This window comes from Stegostoma tigrinum, chromosome 11 (genome assembly GCF_030684315.1).
Source record: "Stegostoma tigrinum isolate sSteTig4 chromosome 11, sSteTig4.hap1, whole genome shotgun sequence".
NCBI lineage: Eukaryota > Metazoa > Chordata > Chondrichthyes > Orectolobiformes > Stegostomatidae > Stegostoma > Stegostoma tigrinum.
This window is the reverse complement of record NC_081364.1, coordinates 1,006,961-1,026,571: the sequence shown is the minus strand read 5'-3', so window position 1 is coordinate 1,026,571 and position 19,611 is coordinate 1,006,961. Positions and strand designations below refer to the sequence as shown.

The 19,611-nt window shown below is 43.7% G+C and overlaps 1 protein-coding gene across 1 annotated transcript in view; it reads left to right on the top strand.

Annotated features, from left to right (window-relative positions):
* qars1 (glutaminyl-tRNA synthetase 1) overlaps window positions 1-10,233 on the top strand; it is a 61,140-nt gene extending 50,907 nt beyond the window's left edge. Inside the window, exons 18-24 of the mRNA XM_059649676.1 lie at window positions 625-768; window positions 1,355-1,459; window positions 1,747-1,839; window positions 2,568-2,695; window positions 3,801-3,867; window positions 7,499-7,624; window positions 8,709-10,233. Of these exons, the coding sequence (XP_059505659.1) occupies window positions 625-768; window positions 1,355-1,459; window positions 1,747-1,839; window positions 2,568-2,695; window positions 3,801-3,867; window positions 7,499-7,624; window positions 8,709-8,759 (714 nt within the window). The 3' untranslated portion in view covers window positions 8,760-10,233. The remainder of the gene's footprint in view (window positions 1-624; window positions 769-1,354; window positions 1,460-1,746; window positions 1,840-2,567; window positions 2,696-3,800; window positions 3,868-7,498; window positions 7,625-8,708) is intronic.
* Window positions 10,234-19,611: the final 9,378 nt, after the last annotated feature.

Sequence of the window (19,611 nt, the reverse complement as noted above, 5' to 3'; positions counted from 1 at the left end):
AATCCTTTCTCATTACACAGAACCAACCTAGGATTGCTTGCCCCTGAGTTAGTTCCTCATCAGTTTAGCTAAAACTCCACACTTCAGGAATTCATCCGCCGCTACTATTGTGAAAATATAGTTTGCCCTGTCCATATGTGAATTAAAGTCATGCACAATTATTGTACCCTCTTGCTGCATGCATCTCATTTCCTACTTAATGTTATCCCTTGTTTAGCTCAGTTGGCTGAATGATTGATTGGTTTGCGAGGCAGTGTAATGCCAGTAGTCTGGGTTCAATCCCCACACCAGCTGAAGTTACCATGAAAGATCCTCCCCCCACCTGAGATATGGTGATCCTGAGGTTAAATCACCACCAGTCGTCTCTCGTAATGAGAGAACAGTCCAATAGTCTGGTAAGACTGGTGACTTGAATAAGGTTTGGAGAACTGTAGAGAACCTGTACTAATATATTCTACCTCTTGTTGCTTCTTAACTTCACTCAGATTGATTGCATATCTGTGGAATAAAAGTGTAAAAGCAAATTGAGGGATGCCAGCAATCTGCAATAAAATGGAAAGTGCTGGAGAAACTCAGATGCTATGGTTCATCCGTTGATGATTATATTCTCTCTTTCCCCTACAGGTTGGGGTAACAGTTGCCCAGACAACAATGGAGCCTCACCTGCTGGAGTCATGTGTACGAGATGTTCTCAATGAGACAGCACCTCGGGCAATGGCTGTTCTTGAGCCACTGAAAGTGATCATTACAAACTTCCCATCCAACCAGGTAATATTTGCGTGCTACGTTGTTGGGCAGTTTGCTTTTGTTCTCTATACGTATTGGACCTAAAGTACAGACGCCACCACAGCCCTCCCCAGATTTTTTATAAGAAAAGGGCATTCAGTGGTGCATTTTCTGGTTAGCATGATTTGTAAATAACGTAGCAGAGTAGTGCAACCTCCATGTTTTAGCATAGTTACTGAGCATGCAGCAAGAACCACATTGCAAGTGCACATTGTGTGATGTTTTTCAAGCACTGCTACTTTGCTCACTGATACCCCTGACCCGTCCATCCCCGTGTGTCACACTCCTTAATGTCTCTCCAAGTAGACACTCTCACTTTCACTTTCTTCCCGAACTGCTAGCCACCCAAGCCCCTCGTTCCCTTCTTTCCAAGACCCTGAGGGAGGATCTGGATTTGGCATTGCATACGCCTGCCTGTACCCAGCCTTGACCACTGTACACAGCGTTTGTGTGCCTGTCTGCATGTGTGCATATTGTCTGGAGCAGTGGGTGTGGGTACGTATGCTTCCTCAGGGCAGCAACCGCGTATGAATATTGTGCTACAATGATACTATTTTTTTTCCCTCAGCCACTGGAAATCTCTGTTCCAGATTTCCCAGCAGATGAAAGTAAGGGATTTCACACCGTGCTGATCACGTCCACCATCTACATCGAGCAATCTGATTTCCGGGAGGTAAGACACTGAACTCATTGTCTGTCTGTTTCTTGGTGCATTGCTGTGTACTAACCCAGGCTCAGGATTCAGCAAGTGATCGTGACTTGGTCGGCTTGGGCTTGGTACGAGGCTGCCTGGTCAGGCTGCACATCTTCATCTGTACAGCAACAGTGACTGCTCCATGTGACCACCCACTCCTTCTGATAACACATCACAGCCGTAGTCCATGGGCTGAGAGTCCTGTTCCTCATGGTTGGTGCTTTCTGTATGCCACTGATATTGATCTACATTTGCTTTGTGTGCAGGTGACTGAGAAGGGTTATAAACGACTGACCCCTCAGCAATCAGTTGGACTGCGACATGCTGGCTTCGTCATCTCAGTGCAGAGAGTTATCAAGGTAAGTGTTTGTCGCCAGTGAATGCAGCTAAAGCTAGGAACAGAAAGCATGGGGCACTGGAACACCAGTCTTTAACCATCTTGCTCTCTCACCATCTGCTGCCCCAAACCTTGCCTAAATAGAGCCTCACCCCAAAATTCTCTTGTTTCCTTCCACCCTATCCCCCAAACCATCTTTAGGTGCCCAGGGTTTGGAAACAGACATAAGAACAGTAGTCATTGGCTGGGTAACCTGTCAGTTTGAATTATCTGCTTTGGACACTGACCAGTTCAGTTGACAGACCACTTAGCTGATGGGCTGGGATCTTGGTGATAGACACTGTCTGCACGTCGTTTCCACAGGCCCTGGAAGCAATAAGCAGTGTGGGAAGTACAGTTTCCCAATCAGAGCCTAAAGATCCTTCTGCAATCCATTCCTGCCTGTTTGTTAGCTCCCATGTAGCAGTCTCCTCTCTCCTCAATGGGCTGTGGTTTTCAGCTATGTTTATGCTGTATCATCCACATGCTTCAAACACTGAACCCCCTTGGCATGCACTGTCTGTTGTTTGAGAGAACAATACTGTGATGTTTCGATGTTGGCTGGCCCTCAGGTTGGTTGTATATTACAGAAAGCAGATAGTCTAACTTGTTGAGTGAAAACTGTTAAACGTAAGTCCTCTGGGAAGACTTAAAACAGTGAGATCCAATCAACAGGAAATATTTCAATTGGTTGTATTTTGCACCTTACAGAATAAGAATGGGAAAGTGGTTGAGTTGGAGGCAACTGGTGTGAAATCGGAGACAGCTGAGAAACCAAAGGCCTTTATTCACTGGGTGTCGAGTCCTCTAATCTGTGAACTACGACTTTATGACAGACTGTAAGTTGTATCCAAGGGAGTGTAAATTGTACACAATTTCTCTTGCATCTGACTCCAATCTTTGAACTTAATTTGGAAGCTTTTAACAAAAGTTTTTATAAAAGGTGTTCATTCTAGCTTCTGAGCTAATGTTTTCGCTTTACCTATTGTAAAATCCCACACCATAAACAACCTGTTAATGCTTTAGGAAACCTGCAGTCAACTGCTCTCTTATGTGCACTGGTTGAAAATCATGGTTCTGAAAAGTCTAACCTAATTTAGTTTTAAACACCTTTATAAGAAAATACAAAAGCACTAGTTTGAAATACAAACTCTTTATAAAAAATATGATTTTAATATGTAAATCCCTCACCTTTCCCTGCAATACATGAGGGAATACAAATCCATGTGTACATCCTTGTAATTTAATCATATTATCCCCAGTATACATTGATCTACAGTGTTAAAATTTGAGAACCTGGGGCTTTTCTCCTTGGAGCAAGGGAGATTGGATAGCGGTGTATAAAATTGAGAGATCCAGGTAAGATTGACAAAGAAATCTTGCCCCCATTAACTGAATATACTAGGAGTAGGGGGTTACAGAAGATTGTGGGTCAGATAAATAGGTTTCACTTTGCACACAACAAGAGGGTTTCCTTTTTAAAACAAAAATGAGAGAAATCAGCTGAGCAGCTTGGTTTGAGCAAGCTTTCCTACAACTGAGCCAGATGATGTAAAAACCTCTCCATCCAGTCCCAAAATAGGAACAAAAACAGAAGTTGCTGGTAAAACTCAGCAGGTCTGGCAGCATCTGTGAAGAAAAAAATCAGAGTTAACCTTTTGGGTCCGGTGACCCTTCCTCAGAATGGGTCTGATGCAAAACAAGCAGTCAGTGCCAGTCACATGATTTACACAAAGCCTTGTTAAATAAAATTCCAAAGTCCATAGTTTCAACCATCTCTTTTAAAGGAATCATTCCAGGTCCATCAATAAAATTTGAAATAAATCAATTTTTCACAGTCTTCAAAAGCAATATTAAAATGAAAGTATCTTTATGATTATATGTTTGGGCTGTTGGCCATTGTCTGACATTAACGTTTCGTTCCTGTTTATTTCATATTTGCAGCTTCCTCCATAAATGTCCTGAGGACCCCAGTGAGGTACCCGGAGGCTTCCTGAGTGATATTAACCCAGTGAGTATTTTAACGACTGACTCTTATCCAAGGTTACATTTTTCAGACTAGGGCTTGTTGAACTTGCAAACTGAACAGCATAGGGTCCTTAAGAATGGTTTAGATTCAGGGTGAATGTTTAAAGGTGGTAGACGGGTCTACCTTGGAAAGGAACAGCTTGAAAACGTGTTGCTATCCTCAGGTGGACTGGATCATTCCATGTTGCGGAGGCTTGAGGGTTAGAACATAGAACAGTACAGCATAGGAACAGGCCCTTCGATCCACTGTGTCTATGCTGACCATGATGCCATTCTAAACGAATTCCATCTGCCTGCACATGATCTATACCCCTCTATTTCCTGCCTGCTCATGTATGTGTCTAAATGCTTGTTAAACTTTGCTGTTGTATTTCTTTCTACTACCACCTGGCAGTGCATTCCAGGCACCTACCACCATCTATTGGTCAAAGACCTTTTTTATTCATGCATGGAATGTGGATGTAGTTGGCTGGGGCAGCATTTAATGCCCATCCACAGTGCCCTTGAGAAACCAGGGGTGAGCTTGTCACCTTGAACTGCTGTAGGTAGACCCACAGTGCAAGTGCATCTTGTAGATAGTACACACTGCTGCTACTGAGTGTCAGTGGTCATGGAGGACGTGGGTGTTTGTTGATGTAGTGCCAATAAAGCGAGCTGCTTTGTTATGGACAGCGGCACACTTCTGTTGTTGGAGCTGCAGCCTTTAAGGCAAGTGGGGAGTATTCCATCACACTCCTGACTTGTACCTTGTAAATGCTGGACAAGCTTTGGGAGTCAAGAGGTGAGTTACTTGTGGGATTCCTAACCTCTGACTTGCTCTTGTAGCCAGTGTTTATATGACGAGTTCAGTTGAGTTTCTGGTAAATGGCAACTCCCAGGATGTTGATAGTGGGAGAATTCGGTAATGATTGTGTCATTGAATGTCAAGCATGATGGTTAGCTTCCCTCTTGTTAGGGATAGTCACTTGTGTGGCACAAATGCCATTTGTCAGCTCAAACCTGGATATTGTACATGTCTTGCTGCATTCAGCATCTAAATCACGAATGATGCTGAATATTGTGTAATCATCAGCAAACATTCCCACTTCTGACCTCGTGACGGAGGAAGGGGCATTGATGAAGTAGCTGAAGGAATTGGGTCTGGGACATGATCCTGAAGGACTCCTGTAAAAATGTTGGAGCTGAGATGTTTGACCTTGAAAAAAACAATCTTTCTTTGTGTCAGGTATGACACCAACCAGTGTAGAGATTTCTCCCTCATTCCCATTGACTCCAGTTCTGCTAATGCTGTGAACAGTCCTGCTGGAGTGTTTCAAGGATACTGAAGAAGCTCATGACATTTTTTGATGAAGTGACAAGAGGGGAATCAGTGTGGTTGATATGTACATAACTTCCAACAGGCATATAATGAATTTGCCACAAAACTAGCCTGCCAGCAAAGCTGAAGCCTATGGAATGAATATGAAGTTGGCTAAGTGACAGAAAAAAAGAGTGGTGATGCATGGTTGTATTTTTTTTTGATTGGTAGAGGGTTTACGAGTGGGATTGCCAGGGCTCTGATCTAGATCAGTGTCCTAGATTTGGATTTATAGGACATTTTAGTAAAAGGAATGAAGAGAGGCCGTAAGAAATAAAGTACAGCAAACCCTTTATTGACCAGTACCTCTGGGACCAGGAATGTACCAGTTGATCAAATATTCCGGTTTATCCAGAGGTCCACATAATCATTGTAAAACGCACACTAAGTAATAGAAACATAATGCAGGGCACATACACGCCATTGTTATACTTTATCTACAATGTCAATAATTTAAATAGTAATGCAACTGTGACTTAAAACTTAATAGCAGGCAATCTTCTCATTGTCACCCTCACCTGACTCTTGGACATTGCAGAGATTGCAATAATACTATAAATTTTGTGGTATTTGAGGTACATAACTTTTGCTGATTTATTGAGAATGCCAGTTCGTAAGGTGCTGATTAAAACAACATTTGCTGTGTGTAAATTCTTGTTCTAAGTTGGGTAGAGCAATTGTGAAGTGGAAGGCAGAGAGCTAAAATGTGTGGTTCCTTTAAGAGATTTGTGTTTTGTCTGTACTTACTTTTTTTTTAAAATTTCTATGTCTGTGAGCATCAGCTGAAAATGCCAGTACAGAGAGCTTCAAAAAGTGAATCAAGTGCTTCAAAAAAAAAACCTTACAGGTGGCAGGCAAAACAGCAGTCTTGTTTCGATGTTGTGAAAAATGAGTTGGAATTTGGCCAATTAATTTAACCGAAGCACCTAGATACAGAAGGTCAATTGAATTTAAATCTGAATGGTTTCAGGTTGTCAACACCATCATATTATAAGAATTTGATTGTGTCAGTACAGGTAGATAAGATGAGGGCATTTGGAAAGTCCAAGAGACCCAACTGCTGTCTGAAAGAGGGAGCCACCTGCCAGAGTTAGCATCGTTCAGCTCTCGGAGAAATCCCATCTAATTAATCAAAGGTACCACAGTATTATAGTTCAAAGTCCTCACTGAAGAAATTATAGAGATAAAACATTCCTAACAGCAGAATTAATGGAAGAAAAGCATTTGTGAAGAGAATGGAGACGGCAGAATATTCCAGAAGACAGTTGGTGCGAATTTGGAGAGATTAAATTATAATTTATTGTTTCTTATTAATTGGGTTTATGTTAGTGGGACTTGTCTTTATTTAAACAGCATTCCAATAGAACTTAGACCGGTTAGGGAGTAGTTAGAAGTTTAGGGGGTGGGGTGATTGTTGGTTTGTTAGTAATTTTTGTTAATTTGTTCTTTGTTAGGTTAAATAAATAAATTATTTCTTGTTACTTGTAAAGTGAAGATCAGGGATTTTCTTTCTTTTAACCAGTCTTCTAACCGATTACAAGGGAAGGGCATGCATCTCTGGGAGTTCGGGGGTGGTTATTAGAGGGGACCCCCTACTCCCGTCATAACCGATTGGGGCTTGTGTTTTAGTTTAACCATCAGAGGGGTTTGGCTATTCCCCGTCACAACATCCTAAGAGCCATAGGAGCACTGAGACTTACGGATATGTATGAACAAATTATTATAGATATTAAAACAATTGTGAAATGGCTGAAGAAGATATGAGATCCAAGACTTAGAGTCAAGTGCAAGGATATTTTGATAAACGTCTTTTTTAAATATAAAGCACTGGTATGGCTTTGTGGAGTGCTGTATCTGGGCACCATGTTTTTGGTTATGCTGAGTTTTATTTAATTTGTTTATGCGGTGTGGGAATCCCAGGCAAGGTCAGCATTTATTACCCATCCCTAATTGTACTGGACAAAGTTACAGTAAGCTGCCTTCTTAACCCATTGCAGTCTGACATCTGTCGAAACTCCCACTTGCTGTTACAGAGGAAGTTCCAGGATTACTTGATCATTATCATTTTGTGGGTGGGAATAACTGTGTGCAAAAACAATATTTAATTGACTGGAAAATGCATTGTGATGTCCTCAGGATGTGGGCAGAAGCTGTAGAAATCCAAAATACCTATTCCTGAATACTTTGAAAATGCTTCACATATTTCACTCAAATAAAAGTTTCAGAAAACTGCTCTGCCATTTCTCTCATTCTCCAGAACTCTCTGAGGGTTATTGAAGATGCAATGCTGGATGTATCTGTAAAAAATGCCAAGCCATTCGACAAGTTTCAGTTTGAGCGTGTTGGCTATTTCTCTGTGGATCCGGACAGCACTGACCAGAAGGTTGGTGTACTGTTTGTTTGTATTATAGTCAAGCATGCTGCTCACCTATGGGGCTTCAATTGCACGATCTTGAGAAAGTGTCTTGTGAAAACGTTAATGTATTTGCACCAGTCTCACCATTGGCCTGTCACAGTCACTTCCACGTTCACATGTACCCATGTGACCTGTGCATCCAGTCCAGGTGCCCTTTGGAGAAACTCCGCAATTTTCTATTTGTTTTAGCAATTTGTGCAGGAACCTGGAAATGGGTTTATACTCGTTTTAAATTCATTTCCTCTGTGTGCATGTGTCCCCTTTACCTGAACACAATCGGTGTTTCCCACGAAGGATTAGTATAGTTGTAGCTAACCTTCCAAGGCTTGGCAAATACTCTGAGTGTTTTCAAATTAATTTATGGGATGTGGACTTCGCTGGCTGGGCCAGTGTTTATTGTCCATCCATAACTGCCCTCAAAAAGGTGGGGGTGAGCTGCCTATTTGAACCGCTGCAGTCCATGTGCTGTAGGTTGACCCACAATGCCCTTAAGGAGGAAATTCCAGAAATTTGAACCAGCGACAGTGAAGGACCAACAATATATTTCCAGCCAATACATGGGAACTTGCAGGGGTTGGCGTTCCCATGTATGAGCTGTCCTTAATAAAAACCGAAAGAACTGCGGATGCTATAAAACAGAAACAAAAACAAAGTTGCTGGAAAAGCTCAGCAAGTCTGGCAGCATCTGTGAAGAAAAAAATCAGAATCAACGTTCTGAGGAACGGTCACTGGACCTGAAATGTTGATTCTGATTTTTTTTCTTCACAGATGCTGCCAGACCTGTTGAGCTTTTCCAGCAACTTTGTTTTTGCATCAGCTGTTCTTGACATTCGAGATGGGAGTGGCTGTGGGTTTGGAAGGTGCTGTCTAAGGAGCTTTGGTGACTTTCTGCAGTGCATCTTGTAGAAAGTACACACTGCTGCTACTGAGTGTTTGTGGTGAGTGGACAATGTTGAAGCTGGTATTCATATTGCTGGTCATTTAGTTTCTTCAGCATTGTCTGATTTTTTCTGTCTTGAGTTAACTTTTGTGAATATTCTTTCTCCTACAGTTGGTGTTTAATAGGACTGTGATGCTGAAGGAGGATCCTGGGAAAATCTGAAGTGCGATACATCCTTATGACATTTGCGTACCATCCAGATATTTCAATCTTATACCAAAAGATGTGGTGTTTTCCTGGCCTTTCTGCTACCGTTGGGAGTAATGGAGAAACTCGCCTCTAGTTCCTTGCCCAAAAAAATTCAAAATCAAAGTTCAGCGTTCAAGTTGAAGCAGTGACAGATTTTCTGCTTTCAGATTATTCAAAATTTAATAAACTTGGGTAATCAGCCCCCTCCACTCCTGCCCCTGTCGCTGATGTTGCTGAACCCAGCAGATTTAGCTCTGGCTGTGATCTGGAATGAAACACTGACAGCAAGCTGCAGAAAAATGAATCAACTTAAATCGATTGGCTGTACGCTGAGGCTTTTATGAAAACTTATCAAAGATATGGAGAAATGTAAAGGGACAGTGCTGGAGGTACACAGCGTGTCAGTTAGTCCTGAGATAGGTTCATTATCTTGTCGAGTGTTTGGAACATTTACTGATCTTTGGCTGAGCTGAAGTGTGAAGTTCAGAGCCTGTTCTATGCTCAGCTATAACCGAGAGCAGCCAGTATGTTTATAGGATCACAGTGCAGTGTGCTGTGGTGACCTCTGTCAGTGCCCCTAAGGAGCTCAGGTAAGAAGGGCACAGTTTACAGTCAGTGACTGGAGTGGCAGCTACAGATATTGCTTGGTGTGTATTGTTTGGACACCTCGGGTATTTGAAATAAGTATTGAGTCACACTTGTCCCAACATCTACAGTTAAGGGTAAGCTGGAAGAGAGTGCCTTGCACCGTATCCCAGGATTGTTCCATTTATCTTTTAAACAAATGTTCTGATCCTCTTGCAGACAGAGAGCTGATGAACTCAATAAGAGTGAATGATTGAAGGTCATTATTTGATCCCCTGTGATATGCAATGCTGGTGAAATGACATCTGTTTCATTTGCAGTGGATTAGAGCACAGATTTGCCTCAGTGGCAGAGGTACAATTAATTAATGTAAACACTGTGCCTGCCACAGTTCACCCTTCTGGGTGACATTCACCCTTCTAACCATGGGCCATGCCTTAAAACTAGTTTCACTGCTGTGCCAAAACTAAAATAATTATTCCCGTAAAACCCAAGTAATCAAACTCTTCCTCTCTCTCTTGATCCCTTTATTTCCCCCTCTCTTCTTTTGCTGTGGTGCCGTCACCTCTCCCCAGTTCCTTTCTGTTTCTCTGTCCTCCCCTTCTCTCTCGCATGCGCTCTCTCTGTCTGTCCTCCCTTTCTCTGCCTCTGTCTTTGCACTCCCTGTCTCTCAATGTGTCCCTCTGTTGGTTTGCTCACTTCCTCCCCCCACTTAGTGCACTCTCGCTCTCTTTCCCCCTCTCTGCTCCTCCACCACCATCACCACTTCCTGACACGGTTCAACTGCAAGATATCAGAACAACAAGAGGATTCATTTTGGGCTTTGTACAGGTTTACTGAAATAAAAAGGAATTTAATGGTGTCCTCTCTGTTCTAATGGTTGTGATAAAATCTGTGAAGGGATATTTGGCTGGTGCTCTGGCGTTGTGTTGGATTTGGTACCTCTGTGCAGTGCAATGTGGTAGATGCCATGGTGACGGTTATGTTGGAGCTGCTGTTGTGCAAAAAATAATGAAGATTGGAGCAAAGCAATAAATTCTGAAATTGCACAGCAAGTGGATTAGCTGGCCTGGGACTGAGGCCAAGAGGCTGCAGCATTTTCAGTTTGATGGCTTTCCTCCCGGATACTGACATTGCCGTGGATTCTGCTCCAACAGTCCTGACTGATGTACACTGCTGTTCCTTCGTCACTGCATCACTAACCTGGAATTTGCTCCCAATCCTTTCACTTCAGACTGCAACAGAGTTCAAGAAGCCAACTCACTGGCATCATCATTTTACTAAGAATGACCAGTAATGCAGACTTTGCCAGGGGCATCCATGTCCTGAGATTAAATTTTATATGACTCCATGCTGTTAGGCTCCTTTCCCAGCATTCCTCAACCTACTGTGATTTGATTACATTTTTCATTGCATTACAAATCTGACCTTCATATAGCACACAAGGCAACAGCCAAGATAGAATCAAAGTGAGATTGAAGTGATAACCCCTAGCTGGACAGAAATATTTGCATCTTCAATGCAATCCCGTGCAATAACTAACAGAAATAGATGTTCCTCGGGGGAGTGTGGCAGATAAGCCTTTGTTAATGTAGTCGTGGAAGGCCCAAAATGGAACTGGGCCCCACTTAGATCTGGAAGTGTGGACACTTTTGTGAGATCAGCCTGTATCACAGGGCATAGGAAAAGCACTGAATTGAACATGTACTGATTCTAAACAAAATTAACTCTGGATCTTCCCCCAGAGCTGACGCCTGATCTCTTCTCCTTGGAGATAAACGGGAATGTATTAATCCTGCAGTCAGTATGCCCAGATGCACTCGATGTGCCAGAAAAGGCGAGAAAACCCAGTCCAATATAAACAGATAATGATTTCACGTCACACAACATCTCCAGAAATGTTACTGAACAGAGTCCTGGGTTCATCCTGTATGGACTAAAGTCACTGGATAGTAGAAGGTCCAAGATGGGTGAAATAGTGATTCACAATCCTGGCCCAAAACAGCCCAACATTCCAGAATCACGGCCGAGCCCTAATCACCAGGCTCGAGGAGGGTCTTTTCTGATGAAGGGTCTAGGCCCGAAACGTCAGCTTTTGTGCTCCTGAGATGCTGCTTGGCCTGCTGTGTTCATCCAGCCCCACACTTTGTTATCTTGGAAAATAGGTGACAGGTTTAGACAGAGGATCTTGATTGGAGCACCGAAGGGCCTGTGCTGTAATTTTCTTGGTTCTTTCTTTGCTCTCATGCACAACTAGCTTAATGGTTTATGCATCATGTCCCATAGTTTGATATCCTCAGGCACCAACTATCTTCCCTTTAAAACTCATTGAGGGTGTTTTTTAAATCAGGTCACCAACTGTGTCTTCCATAACTTGGTGTGGATTTCTCCAGTTTTGTTGTGAGCCTCTAAATAGCCAAATTGAAGTCACAGACAGTATCCTTTGTGACTTCCTTGACCCACACTTCTCTTGTCATTCAGCTCTGTGGGAATCTTGCTCACACCTATCCAATCCTGCCTCTCCAACAGTGGTTCCTGTTCCCTGAGATTATCATCTTCAGAATCCCCAGAATCTTATCCCTTTCTCAACTGTAGACAGTCTTCCATATCCAATGATGTTTGCTGCTACCCAATTGCCTTCACCCTGTCACATCACTTGTTTAAGATGAAATATGGTTAAGTGATGATCTGTTCAAGCTCAGCAAAAAAACCATGGTATCAACCATCCAGTCCTTGCATTGAACACAGTTCCTTTTGCCAATAGTTACATAGAACATTACAGCACAGTACAGGCCCTTCGGCCCTCGATGTTGTGCCGACCTGTCATACCGATCTCAAGCCCATCTAACCTACACTATTCCATGTACGTCCATATGCCTGTCCAATGACGACTTAAATGTACCTAAAGTTGGCGAATCTACTACCATTGCAGGCAAAGCGTTCCATTCCCTTACTACTCTCTGAGTAAAGAAATTACCTCTGACATCTGTCCTATATCTTTCACCTCTCAATTTAAAGCTATGCCCCCTCGTGCTCGCCGTCACCATCCTAGGAAAAAGGCTGTCCCTATCCATCCTATCTAACCCTCTGATTATTTTATATGTTTCAATTAAATCACCTCTCAACCTTCTCTCTAACGAAAACAGCCTCAAGTCCCTCAGCCTTTCCTCATAAGACCTTCCCTCCATACCAGGCAACATCCTAGTAAATCTCCTCTGCACCCTTTCCAAAGCTTCCAAATCCTTCTTATAATGCGGTGACCAGAACTGTACGCAATACTCCAAGTGCGGCCGCACCAGAGTTTTGTACAGCTTCACCATAACCTCTTGGTTCCGGAACTCGATCCCTCTATTAATAAAAGCTAAAAGTTCCATCCTCTTTCTCTGGGAACAGTGATGAACTCCATTGTAGGGTCTAGTTCAATCATATTCAATCTTTAGACTCCATAATCTTTACCATCACAAAATCTGTGTAATTCTGGAACACTCCAACAAATACTTGTGGACATTGGTTAACTAATGTTTAAAGTGTAGCAAGTGAACCAGAAAATTGATTTGAGCATATATCAGCCACAATCTGTTGGAATAGTGTCATAGACTTCTGAACCTCATTCAGAACTGCCATATATATCATGCCTGAGACAAGTTCTGCTGTGTTTCCCACTCTACTCCAGTCATTCATGTCAAAACCCTCCCATTGCTAAACCCATTCGAGCTTTGTCACAGCTTTTCTCCATAACCACCTTCAGCCCCCTATCTGGTTTGGGCATCTAGTGATCTCCCTTTCTTTAACCCACTGTTGGTGGATTACGTCTCTAGGTTTCTACTGTTTGGCATTAATTCAGTAGAAGTTGCCACTCTCCTTGCTTTTTTCAAAATTCACCTCTTCAGTCAAAGTTTTTGATCAATTGTCCATCTTGCTCCCTGCCTAGTTCAGTGTCTGCTTTCCTAAAACTGTGTCTTAGTGGTGGAATTGGCCTCACTGTGCCGAGAGATAAAGTAGTGAGGGTTCCTGGTCCTAATGACAAAATACATCACATGGCTAGGATTGCATTTGTTCTGAGGCACCTGTATTTGAACATCTGACCAATAGCGCATTTATAAGATGGTATCCAGAGTAATGAGAGAGGGTGGGGTGGGGTGGGGTAGAACTGAAAAGACCTCATGTTTTTGTTTGTTCCTTTTTTTTGGAGTATGGACAAAAATGGGAAAAGGGACTGCTTTAAACCAAGGAAACTAGGTGGAATTGCTGCACGTTTTATAAACCGGTTTCTGGAACTCATTGTAAGCTGCTATACACTGCTGCTTTGTTCAAGCACTGGAGGAAGATGTTTACAATACCATAGCAGAGCAAGCTTTGCCAAGAGACACACTGTTGATTGGTTCATTTAGTTAGGAGTAGTGTGTGGGCTGGGTGTCATCAGGATGACAACAGCTCTCCAACTCCTGGGCAGGTGATGGTCACCAATTAGGAAGCCTGCAGCCTGCAGAAAAGACCAGGACTGTCTCAGTAGCTCATTCTATCTATCTCTGTGTTTCTCAGTGACTTTGCAGTGATGTCACCAAACCTGGAAGGCAGCTAGTTATTCTGTCACTGGTTGCTGTAAGCTGTTGCCTGTAACCAGGGACTGAAACACAGCAATTAGTATACCCATTGTGTCTACAGTGGTGAGCTTAACAAACTTGGAAAGAATTAGAAGCTCAGATCAGAAAGACTTAAGGGAATCTTGTGGACTAGTGCTATCAAACTGTTTCTCCCTACAATTTTTTCTTCCACCCATAATGTCCATGTTTGTTTCTCTATCTCTCTCTCTCTTTCTCTATATCGATCTCTCTACCTCCTCTCCTCCACCCCCCTCCGTTTAGAGTTTAACAAGGGGATAAAGTTACAATGAATAGGGATATACGTTGGTACTTCTTGGTTTTGTTTTCCTGTGGTTAGCATTAATTTATTTGCAATTAATATAGTTACTTGTTAAGTGCAGAATGTTGGTCAGCAGATTCTGTTAATCTGAATCCATCAACCATGAAAACTGGAGACTTTGAGTAATTTGATTAAATCGTTCACTTTTGTGGTGACCCTTCGCTGGGACCAGTAACGGCATACTTTTCTGAAGTAGGTAGTGACAAAGCCACGTAACCAGAAACAGAACTCAAATTGTAATAGACTTATGTAGTTGCAGTGTTAGCAGTTGCTGCTTTCATAGTGCTCTTCCCAGTTATCTTTTGTTAGTAGTAATCCATCGTGAAAAGTACTTGCATTTTTATGGTAACTTTCATAACATTTGAATTTTAGGAAAAGTTTTACAGCCAGTTGTGTACTTGATGCTATGTAGGAAACGTAGGAGCAAATTGTACGCAGCAAGATTCCACAAAAGGTAGTGAAACAGTAGGTGACCAATGGGCTAACTTCAAGCGAGAGGTATTTTGGCACAATTGAGGTATATTCCCTGGAAAGGGATAAGTAGAATTAACAAACTCTGAGATAACAAGATGTAGAGCTGGATGATCACAGCAAGCCAAACAGCATTGGAGGAGCAGAAAAGCTGACATTTCGGGTCTGGACCCTTCTTCAGAAATTTCTGAAATGTCAGCCTTCCTGCTCCTCTGATGCTGCTTGGTCTGCTGTGTCCATCCAGCTCCACACCGTGTTACCTCAGGAACTGCCGATATGGGAGAATCTATTATCTCTTAACAAACTGAGTTCCTTGAATGACGAAAATTTTGGAATTAAGATAGAGGAGAGAGTGTACTTGTGATAGATGTTAGATAGAAAATACAATTTGAGAACCAGACTAAATATAGAATATTCATAGGGGAGGGAAAAGCAAAGATGGAGAATGAATAGAAACTTGCTGCAAGTATCAAAAAGGTTCCCAAAATTTTCTGTAGGTGTGTAAGTAGTAAAAGGGCAATAAAAGGAGACGGGCTGATTAAGGACTAAAAAGGGGACTTGTATACTGAGGCAAAGGGATGGCTTGCCTATGAAGTTAATATTTTGCATCTATCTTTAGCAGGGAAGATGCTACCCAATCTGTGTTGCAAGAAAGTTATTCAGACACTAAGGTTTTAAAATAAGAAATGGGGAAGTCACAAAGTCGTGATGCTTATAAGAAACTGGATTTGATAGTTTTCTGTGTTACACTGGCATCAGGGGTCTTTGGGTTAAAAACAGCCTCACAACAGCTTTTGCATTTAACTTGAAATTTGTCTCAGATCTGAAGATGTAGTTGTACTCTAACCTCTGGAATGGAACATCAATGGGCTGGTTGGAGGTAAATGGAATTCAGCCCAGTAAATGTGAGGTGATGTAGTTGGACCAGACAAACAAGGCAACGGAATACATGAGGAAAGGTAGGACCCTGAAAGAGCAATGAAGATCAGGTGTATAATGAGAGGCATAGACAGGAAGAAACTTTTCCCCTTGGTGGAGGGATCAAAAACCAAAGGTCCTAGATTAGAGGCAGGAGGTTTGATTGATTTTTTTTAATTGTCATATGTACTAAAGTACAGTGAAAATTTGTTTGTGAGCAGTATGGCAGATCATAGTAAGCTAAGGGTGTACAGATCTAAAAGACTTCGACAAAGGCATACAGGGTACACTGCACAGGACGTGTGCTAGGTGAGATCAATGTTAGCAACATCAGCATTATTTGAGGCTAGAGACTCCATTCATCAGTGTAATAACAGCCAGGAAAAAGCTGTTCTTGAACCTGCTGGTGCATCTTCTGCCTGATGGAAGAGATTTTAGGAGATCATTACTGGGGTGCGATGGGTCTTTGATGATGTTGGCCGCCTTTCCTTGGCAGTGAGCCGTGTAAATAGAGTCCATGGATGGAAGGTTGGTTTCTCTGATGGTCGGGGCTCTGCACACCACCTTCTGTAGTTTCTTACAGTCTTGGACAGAGCATTTGCATACCAGGCCATTAGGCATCCGGATGGAATGCTGTCAATTGTACATCTGTAGAAGTTAGTGAGGGACCTTTGGGACATGCCAAATTTCCTGAGCCACCTGAGAAACAAGAGGCAGTGTAGTGTCTACTTGACTGTCGCATCTACGTGGGAAGACCAGGACAGGTTGTTGGTTTTTATCACTCTCTGAGGAACTTGATGCTCTTCACCCTCTCAACCTCAGTTCATTGCAGCAGGTGGGGCTGTGTTCTTTTTCCTCCTGTCTTTCTGAAGGCAGTGGTCAGCCCTTTAGTTTTGCCGATGTGGAGAGACAGATTGTTTTCATCGCACCACATCACCGAGCTCTCTCTCTCCCTTGTGCATTTTGATGCTCCGTTGTTAGAAATCCATTCCACTGCGATGGTGTCGTCAGCAAACTTGTAAATGCCGTTCGTTCAGAATTTGGCGACACAGTCGTGGGTGTACAGGGAGCACAGCAGGGGGCTGTGTGTACAGGGAGCACAGCAGGGGGCTGTGTGTACAGGGAGCACAGCAGGGGGCTGTGTGTACAGGGAGCACGGCAGGGGGCTGTGTGTACAGGGAGCACGGCAGGGGACTCAGGACACATCCTTGGGGGGCTCCAGTGTTAAGTGTTATTGTGGAGGGGGTGCAGTTCCCTATCCTCACTGACTGCGGTCTGTGGGTCAGGAAACTGAGGATCCAGTTGCAGAGGGCGGAGCCGAGACCGAGGTGTCGGAGTTTTGGGATCAGTCTGGAGGAGGGGATAATGGTGTTAACTACAGCTCCGCCTTCAATGAACAGGAGCCTGAGATAGGTGTCCTTGTCATCCAGATGTTACAGGGACGAGTGCAGGGCCTAGGGATATGGCATCCTCTGCAAACCTGTTACGTCTGTAGGCAAATTGGGGGGGATCGAGGCAGGCTGGGAGACTGGATGTGGGTCATGACCAGCTTCTCAAAGCACTTTGTAATTATTGAGCTCAGAACCACAGGGCAGTAGTCATTAAGGCACTCTGCATGTGTTTTCTTAGGTACGGGGATGAGCGTGGTCTTCCATAGAATCCCTACAGTGTGGAAACAAGCGGTTCAGCCCAATGAGTCCGTACTGACCCTCGGAACAACCCACCCAGACCCATTCCCTTATAACCCACCTAATTTACACTCCCCTGAACACTATGGAGAAATTTAGCATGGCTAATCCACCCGGACTGTGGGGGGAAACCGGAGCACCGGGAAGGAACCCGTGCAGATGCAGGCAGAATGTGCAAACTCCACACAGACACAGTCGCCTGAGGGTGGAATTGAACCCAGGTCCTTGGCGCTGTGAGGCAGCAGTGCTAACCACTGGGTCACTGTGCTTCTTGAAGCAGGTGGGGACCATAAGACATAGGAGTGGAAGTAAGGCCATTTGGCCCATCAAGTCCACTCTGCCAATTAAATCATGGCTGACGGGCATTTCAACTCCACTTCCCTCCACTCTCCCCGTAGCCCTTGATTCCTTGTGAGATCAAGAATTTGTCGATCTCTGCCTTGAAGGCATCTAATGTCCCGAAACTTTGGCCTGTAGAGGGGGAGGTTGAAGATATTGGTGAAAACCTCCACTGGTTGGTCTGCACAGGATCTGAGTGCTCGGCCGGGGACACCATCTGGGCCCATCGCTTTTCTTGGGTTGACTCCCAGGGAGATCGAGCTGACGTCTGCAGTGGTGACAGAGGGAACAGCTGTGTCTGGAGCTGTTGGGGCAGGTAACACCGCGCCACTGGTATGCTGCTCAAACCGAGAATAGAAAGCATCAGAGAGGAAGGGTCTTTGTCCGCTATCTTGCAGTACTTCATTTTGTGTCCCGTAATGTTGTTTCGGCATTTCCAAAGGTGGCAGGAGTCTGTCTGGTAGGTTTGGGCCTCTAACTTGTTCTGGAACTGCCTCTTGACATCCCTGATAGTTCAGCAGAGGTCATATCGGGATTTCTTGTAATCAGTCATCTGATTTGAATGCTGTGTGTCTGGCCTTTAGTAGGGAGTGTATTTTCTGGTTCATCCAAGGGGAACACTTGGATTGACTTCTCTGGTACACAGTCCTCCAGGCATTTGCTAATGAGGTCCATGACAGTGGTGGCATACTCGTCTAGGTTTTCCACTGAATACTTAAACACAGTCCAGTCCGTTGATTCCAAGCAGTGCTGGACCTGCACTGCATTTTTGTGAAGGATCTTCCCATTTCAGCTTCTGTTTGTAAGCTGAGAGGAGGGACACAGCGCTGTGATCTGATTTTACGAAGTGTGGGCAAGGGATTGAGCAGTAGTTGTCTTTGGTCGTGTAGCCGTGGTCCAAGATGTTTGATCCTCTGGTGGAGCAGAAAATGTGTTGGTATTTTGGCAGCGGCCTCTTGAGGCTGGTTTGGTTGAAGTTGCTGGCCACAGTGAATCGGGCCTCGGAGAATTTTGTCTCTAGAGTGTTTGTGGTGGTGCAAATCTCATCTAGGGCATCGTTCACATCCGCATGGGGTGGTATGTAGACTGCTGTCAGGATGGCGGAGGTGATTTCTCGTGGTAGGTAGTGGCCTTTCGCCTTACCTGAGGATGCTGTGTGGTCCATGCGGTGTATGGAGAACCCGTAAGCTTGTAGGGCACTGTTGGGAATTACAAGGGTGAGCCGAGTCTCCATCACGCAGAGCACACAACCGCCTCTCAGTTCCTTCTAGTAGGTAAGAGGGAACTTACATCTGTAAATTTCCTCTTTTTGCCCAGAGGGTGGTGAGACTCTGAAACTGACTGCTCATAAGGGTGGTAGAGGCAGAAGTATTTAGATGTGGTTTTGTGATGCCAGGATTTATAAGGCTATGGGCCAAGTGCTGGGAAATAGGATTAGAATAGCTGGGTGGTTGCTTTTGACTGGTGTGCACTTCATGGGCTCAAGGGCCTTTTTCTGTGCTGTAGAGCTATGTGACTCTAAGCCTGTAAGCCAAGATAGATCAGTTTGTCCTTCTGTTTGAGTGGAAGGAAATTAACACCAAAAGATTTTGAAAAGAACTTCCAACTCAAGCAAACGGTTCGGTCCAAACTGAGGATCACTGCTGTCGACAACAATGTGATATTGTCACCAAAAATCAAAAGAATTAAGAAAAAGTCTCTTCTTTCCAATCCTTATAGTTTGGACTCTTGACCCACAGAACCTGTTCCTTTTTTATCTTTTTTTTTCCACCCAGGATGTTTCTGCTGAGCTGTTTGTCCTATTTATAGAGTCACACAGCGCAGAAACAACTCCTTCAGTTTAACTCATCTGTAAGATCCGAAGACATAGGAGCAGAAATCAGGCCGTTCAGCCCATTGAG